The 7,404-nt window shown below is 37.9% G+C and overlaps 1 protein-coding gene across 2 annotated transcripts in view; it reads right to left on the bottom strand.

Annotated features, from left to right (window-relative positions):
- Positions 1-465: 465 nt before the first annotated feature.
- The window catches only part of GDA (guanine deaminase), a 29,818-nt gene continuing 22,879 nt past the window's right edge, over positions 466-7,404 (bottom strand). The window contains exon 14 of one of the 2 annotated variants that reach the window (XM_041422223.1): positions 466-6,899. In XM_041422223.1, the coding sequence (XP_041278157.1) occupies positions 6,829-6,899 (71 nt within the window). In that variant the 3' untranslated portion in view covers positions 466-6,828. The remainder of the gene's footprint in view (positions 6,900-7,404) is intronic. The other variant, XM_041422224.1, reaches the window with a different exon arrangement.

Raw genomic sequence — 7,404 nt, 5'->3', positions numbered from 1 at the left:
TCTTATGGCAGTTTTTCTTTCAAGAAAATCCACTTCTGAGTTTCACAGCTGCTTAAACTGGGGAGATTTTTATGCCTGAGCTTTGAAAAGTAAGAAAGTGCAGAAACACACATTAAAGGAGATGTGACTCTTTTGTTAAGCATAAGAAGCTAGCAATTCAGGACAGTATACTTCAACACAAAAAAAATGAAGTGGCTACTGAACACTGGCTTTGATTTATGAAGCCAACAAATCTGGTAATAAAGACACATCAAAACCTGTAAGAGCTTTGAATCAGAAAAAAAAAGATCCCCTAAAATAAAATTGTACATACTAAGCAGAGTTTGCAAATTCCTGTGATGGGGGGTTGCCCAGGCTCCCCAGAGAACAGGATATGTTGCTGTGTGTTTTGGCCTTCATTTTTTATTAGTCAGCTTGTCAGCTTTCTCTCTCTTCTCAAAAGTCAAATACAGAAAGAGACAAGGGTTGGTGTAAACACAAGGCCTCTTTATTTTGTTTCAGCAGTACATGACTTCCTATTTAGCATGACCAAAACCAAGCAGAACAGTGGAAATCGCATATACAATTTCTCTTAATACATTGTTCTTCCTTGATACTGCACAAATACAAAAGGAAGGATAAACTCAACATTAACTCCAGTTAGGCATTTTCACACGAACCAGAGCTTATGCACAACAGGTGACAAGCAGACAAATCAGCATCAGAAAAACTTACTCCAGCAAGATGTGAACTCTCCTTTGGGGAAAGAAAATTTGTCTTGAAGTAAGGGATGCAAACATCCTCAGGTAAGGAGCACATGCTAATGCTTCCTAAAAACTTCATCTCTAAAAGTTGTTAGAGGAGTACGCAACCCAGCTCCAAAGCCACAAGGCCAGACAGGATGCTGTTTACAGCCTTCAGTTGTCACCAAAACTGGCCCCTTCTCCTGCTGGCTTATCTTCAGTTTTTTGTATCTAAATATGCCTAGGAGCACTAGGCCAAGGAAAGCTGCTGACGGCTTAAATGCAGATCACAGTAAAACATCTGTGTGTGTTTGTCAGCTGCTCACAGTTTATGTCCTAGCCTTGACTGAGTTTCATTGTTATGAGTTGACTCAAGTTCATTAAGCCAAATCATTGAGTCTAAGAGCTGCGCAAACGTAACAACATCGACCTGGTGGGACAAATATTTTGTGTAGAAGCATTAGGCAGACTGCTGTAAGATCTGCCCTTTATCCTCTTCCTTCTCCCACCTCCACTCCTTCACCATAGTTATTTTCAAACTAAGACTCAGCCTATGAGAAATCACAAACCAATACCAGAATTAAAGCCAATACACACTTATGAGTCATGACAGGGTAAAGAAGTGAGGGTCTAGGCATGACCAAAGCATTCACTTCTGCAGAAGTGACTGCCTCTGCAGAAGCCACAAGGACCTTTTGGTTGGAAAACACTGATTCTGGGCATTTTCTAAGAAAGAATTTCCACAGAAGTTAAACCCCACAGATTTAAGCCAAATTCCTAGTATCTAGACATTCATACTAGATATATGATTATGGGATTTAAAATGTACACATTGGTCTCATCAATGAGCTTAATTTCTAAACAATCTGATATTTAAAACACTTTGTATTCAGTCACTTCAGTCACACCAGACTGCATGTCTGTGCTAGACTCAGTTATCACTGCATCACCAGGCACATGACAGGGAATGATGTCTGGGGCATGAAAAACAGAAATTCTTCACTGGGACCAGACTAATTCAGCCTCTGCTCTGGCCAGTGCTAAATGTTTCACAGGACAGGTATAGATGAAACACAAAATGCCCTTACATTATGTTTCCTCTGCAGCCATTACAGGTAATTTTGATTTAAATCTTGGAGCTGAGCTCTAGAAGCTGTGGAGAGTTACACAATTATGCCATGAGCAAGTATCTGGGCTTGTATTATTAAGCATGTAAGCAACTGCTTTGGAAACTTGGTCAGGTTTTGGACCTCCATGACTTTTAGAAGGAATGACATCCATGATCTAACAGAACATTACCTGGGAATGTATCTTTTTTTCTGAGCATTTCACGCCTAAAATTTCACTGACATGTCATCTTCTTTTTATGAGTTCCTCAGATCAATCTCCTTTCTACTTTGCAGTATTTTGTATTCTGCTATCAGTTTTTTCAAATGTCATCTGAAATTAATTTTTTACCTGTCCTTGGGGACGGTGCTATGTGGAGCCAGGAGCTGGACATGATGATCCTTGAGGATCCCTTCCAGCTCAGCTTATTCTGTGACTCTACACGATCATTTTACAGGTGAATTGACTCCTAACACATACCAGGCTGCAAATAAAGCAGCATAGTTTTTTAATGAAAATCCAGACCTTTAAAAGATGCCCACCTTATCATCTGTTGTGGATTGTTCCTGGAAATGCTTAAAACCATATTTTTAAACAGCTCATCTGAGTAATGACATTAATATCTTTTCCTTTTAAAACTGGAACATCCTTTTAAAGAACTTGGGTTTAAGTATTCTTTTAAAATGAATAATCAAGAATAACTATGTTCTCTTTTGCTCAATTTAACTGTAGCTATTCAACAGTAATACCTTTTGCTAATTTACATTGTATTATGATAATTATATTTGAAAAAATTCTATTTCTCTGCACTTCTTTTTACATTAAATGTTACTATTCAAGTTCATAAAATTATTATAATTTTTTCCATTCATGAGTGTATAATCAGGCACAGAATTTTAGACAGGGTAATTTTAAAGTTCCCTTTTCTAAAAGAAAGCCAACTTATTGAAAAAATTTCAGTGCAGTGAAAAAATACAATTTTCCCCTACAAAACCTTAGAATTACACAAAAATACAGCATAAATATAAACATTAGGCCAAGGCAACATTTTAAAGTGCAGAACTCCACTTGCCACACATGAATAATTCAAATAATGCTGCATAATGCATAGGCAATTCTTACTAGTATTTCAAAACCTAAAGTGACACAATGAGACCAACATATAACAGTATTTCAAATGCATTCTATTTATAATAAATAAGTGCTCATCTGACCATAGAACACAGTAAGCATTTTGTCCCAACAAGCAAGCTTTACACAAATACCCTTTTTTTTATCTTTGTCTGAATGGCGTGCTACCATTGAACATAAAGACATATTAAGCAAGAAAGATCTCATCTACCATCTGGTAAGAAAACTTGTGGGGAGAGACATCTGGAATCTGTTGCATGTACATTTTTCCAGAGGTTTCATCTTTAACCAATCAATTTATATTGTCACATTTTTCAAATTATACTGATGAAAATTATTCCTTTATTTTCTTCCACATACTCATATCCTCTTAATGTTCAGTTGTTTCATTTTAAGGTTTGCGTTTTTTTTGGTTGTTTGGTTTTTTCGGGGGGGTGGTGATGGGGAAAAGGGAGGAAAGTAGAAGAGGGTTGCTTCAATTTGTATTCAGCTACTAGGTTCTGTGATGGCATGAGGACAGGCAGGGAATAGTTCAAGTTCTAGCCTCTGTTAGCATTTTGGTTTGAGACAATAGTGCTGCTCTAAATTCCCAATCATTCTCCTTTCCTGAACTTTGGTTCAGTTTGCAGGGTGGTTTTGGTATACAAGAATTAAGCTTATCTTGGAGAAAACTACACTGGGGGCTCAGCTGCCTTCCAAATATACTCCAATCTCTAAAAGAGACACTAAGAATATGAACCCATTACTTCACCTGCTTCAAAGTGCATGTGCAGTAGGAGCATCTATCCAAGGAAGCAGAATGTATGTAGTCTTGAGATGTACATAGTGTACATGTGTAAGTCTCAGCAGTAACAGCTTTTACCAGTGATCCTCCCCCACCAAAACTAACATCTTGGCAATCTGCACACAGGTACAGAGTCTCAAGGACCAAGACTTTACAGTGGGATCCTTATTGATCCTTCGTGAGTAATTTTCCTTAAATTACTTCTGAGAATTCTGACTATTACATTCTTTGTATGAGCTAAAACCTTTAAATGTTTGTGCATAAGCCATCTTCCACTCAACAGACCTTTGGGACTGCCTTCAATGACCCCACTTAGCTTTTCTGGCAGCAAATTTTTTCTCCATTCAGATCTATTTAAATGTTGTTGTCAAAAGTCCCTCAGTTTATTTTTATATGAACTCCTCCAGTGGCCTCCTCAAACATCAAATTCAGACTTCTTTCCTTTACCCCTAAACACCTCAGCATTTTATGTAAGGCTATCCATCTTGGGCCTCAATCCTCCTGTCCTGGGCATTGCAGAGTGCTGCAGGGAGTCCATGGCACTACTTGCAGGTAGAGTTCCTCCTCCAGCTGAGATTCTTAAAAAGATGATTTTCCATTGCTGTGTCTGGGTAATGTCTGGATACTAGACATTAGAAAAGCTTTAATCAGAAGAGGAATTCCTACCTTGTCCCTGAATTTAACAAGAGTCAAACTGCTCATGACCCAGTAAAAATTCAGATACAAAGCTCACTGGCAGCAGTTATTCTTGAGTCCCTTTGTAATTGGCCCAGCAGTGTAGTCCTGAACTTGTTAAAGTTTTGGTGTGTTCTCATATTGCAAATAAGCAACCTGTCCACCCCCTAAAAGTATTTTAAGAAATGCTGAATCCCTTTCTTAAAAACACCACAAAATAATGGGAAAACAATTAAGTCAGAGACAGTTAAGACTACCACTAAAATAAAAGCATTGATTTAATTCATAGCTCTGGAGACAAAGAAGTAGGGCACTAGCATACATTGTACACAAGCCTGCGTGATCTTTCTTCACCACAGGAAAGCCAAAGCTGAAAACCAGGTAATTCCCTAAAAATAGTTTCAAACAGTAACTGGGAGGATTAAAACATGTGTCTCACAGTTCTTTGGTTTTGAAATGTGAAATTTGGTCAATTAAATTCATGTCAAAATTCATGAGAATAAATGTCCCTGAATCAGGAAAGCAAGTTAAAGAGATGAAGGTTGTTGTTTGCTGAACAAGTGTGCTGCTGGGCAGGTGATTGGGACACATGCAAAACATAAAGTTGAGAAGACACCCTGATGGAATGTGTAAGTCTTAATCCTCAGGTCTTGACTCCTAAAGCCTTAGAAGTCTTGGAACATAACAGGTAGGAAGGCTGTACCTCGGCACGCAGCGGCAGGGTGCAGCAGCCAGGAGGATGCCTGAGCCAGCTCTGACCAGCTCCTGACCCAGGTGATGCCTGCAAGACACCTCCTGCTTATTCCCTGCTGACTGGTACGGCCCTCAGCTTTGGCAAGGAAACCACATCGAACAGACGGTACTGCTTTAAGTGCCCAGATCAGTTGTTACACTTCCCCTTGACGCTATGCTGTCTCATGTAGGCATAATCATAACAATACATAAGCTCTGATAATTCTTTTAAAATCAGAACATTATGAGTGGCGCTGGCCAAGCACTCTCTCTGAAGTAGACCTGTAGTGAAACTTTGGTGCAGTGACCTCCCTTGCTTTGTAAACAGAGGTAAGTCCTATATCCCCAGGCAGTGAGATAAAAGTGCGAAACAAGGCTTATTAAAATCAAAGAAGCTTGAAGTAAGCCTTAAAACCATATTCAATACATGTTTACAGTATCTAAATACAATATTGGTCTCTAATGACCCTGAAATCAACGCGTACATTCTTTGTGTTGCAAAAAACACAACAGAGAAACAAGAAGAAATCCCCTCATCAAACAAACAAAAAAAAAAAAAAAAAAAAAAAAAAAGCAGCAGGGAAATATGCCATTTTAGGAAAGAAAGTCACACAGATTTCCAAAACAAAAAGGGCATATTTTTTTACCTGGAATCCTGGAATTCTACAGGGCTGGAATTATGGCTGCCACATTGAAAAACACAAAGAGCACAATAAAGCTGAGCTCCTTTTTTCAGTGATGATTTTCACCTCAAGTCAAAGATGGTAATGGCCAGAAAGAGACCATTTATCTTGGAAATTTTTAAATGCACTCACTTCCCTTACAGAAAGGAGAAGGGACATCATCATATCATCCTGTCTGAACAGTCAGGAGCAAATGAGTTTGGGAAGATTCTGCAGGATGCTGAACTAAATGAAGCACTCCCTCTAGTCCTGAAATACCTCTTAATTTGTTTGCCTTCGTGTAGCCTGTAGAAATATCTTAGTGCCTGCTTCTAATTTAAAAGAAGTTTAATTCAGCCATCACTCAGATCAAGGTAATTCAATGGAGTGTCTGACTACAAACGACAATCCTAAACTCTTGCATCTTATAAATAAATAAGGACCCTTATTTATTTACAAACACACACTTCTGACTTAACTCTTCTTTAAAAATAGTGTTTTAAATTAAGGTTTTTTTTAAGTTCATAGGAAAAACTGAAAACTACATTCTCCAAAAGGACACTGATTTTTCCATACTTGATAATAACATTATGGAAATTGCATTCTTCCATGATATTCATTACCTGCAAAATCAATTTACAAGCACTGGGTTGTTGTTTTTTTTTTTTTTAAATTCCTATAGAAAATGAACATCTCATTGTACCACATAATGCTTCCTATACTATTATTAAACAGAGCCACAGGTGCCCTCTTTAAATAAGGTATTTATCAAATCCCCAATCAATGCACAAATGCTATTTTTGCAAAGAAATTTAAATAGCCATTCCCTCTAGAACTATGAAAATTTTGGTATAGTATTTCTTGAAAGGTCTAACGAAATTTTCAATGTATGCAAGTTTTTAACATTATCCAAAAGTGAGGTGTCATTCTTGATGATCAGGCACTGTGCTTAATCAGTCTTTTCCAAATCAGATGCAGAATGACCAGCAGAGTATTTTGCAAACAGAAAACAGATTTATACAGAGCTTGAAAAAGGAACCACTTGCTTTCCAGACACATACACTTCAGAAATATTCCGATCATCACCTGAAATAACATGGTCAAAACTGAGATTTGCTCATAAATATAAACACTGATTTAATTAATGACAATTATGCAGTCTACAAAAACAGTTTTGGAACACATTATTTGCAGCAACCATTTCCTAGAACTAAGAAAGTCCATTTGGAGATAAATAGTCAGGACTACCACAAAAATTAATAAATATTTTAGCAACCCATGTGCTTTAAAAAAAAAAAAATAAACAAAGCATTCAGCTGCTGCAATAGTGCCATAGATTTTCTGTATATTCAGTAGATCCAAATCCCAAAAATATTATGTATCTGTACAGAAAATGATTTTTTGCACAGTATTTGAACTGGCTTGGGAGCCAGCGATCAAGAAAGCTGGTGTGACCCAGACAGCTCCTCAGAAAGGCAAAAGTCTCATTACAGCATGACACAGCTGTGGCCACAGCTGGCACCAGGCACCTCAACATCACAACACAGCAGCAGCGCAGCCCCGGTCCGGACACTGCCCGGACACATTTACG

This window comes from Onychostruthus taczanowskii, unplaced genomic scaffold (genome assembly GCF_017590055.1).
Source record: "Onychostruthus taczanowskii isolate IOZ18803 unplaced genomic scaffold, ASM1759005v1 scaffold72, whole genome shotgun sequence".
NCBI lineage: Eukaryota > Metazoa > Chordata > Aves > Passeriformes > Passeridae > Onychostruthus > Onychostruthus taczanowskii.
Note: the sequence above shows the minus strand (reverse complement) of the source record. Positions and strands in the feature narration are given on the sequence as shown.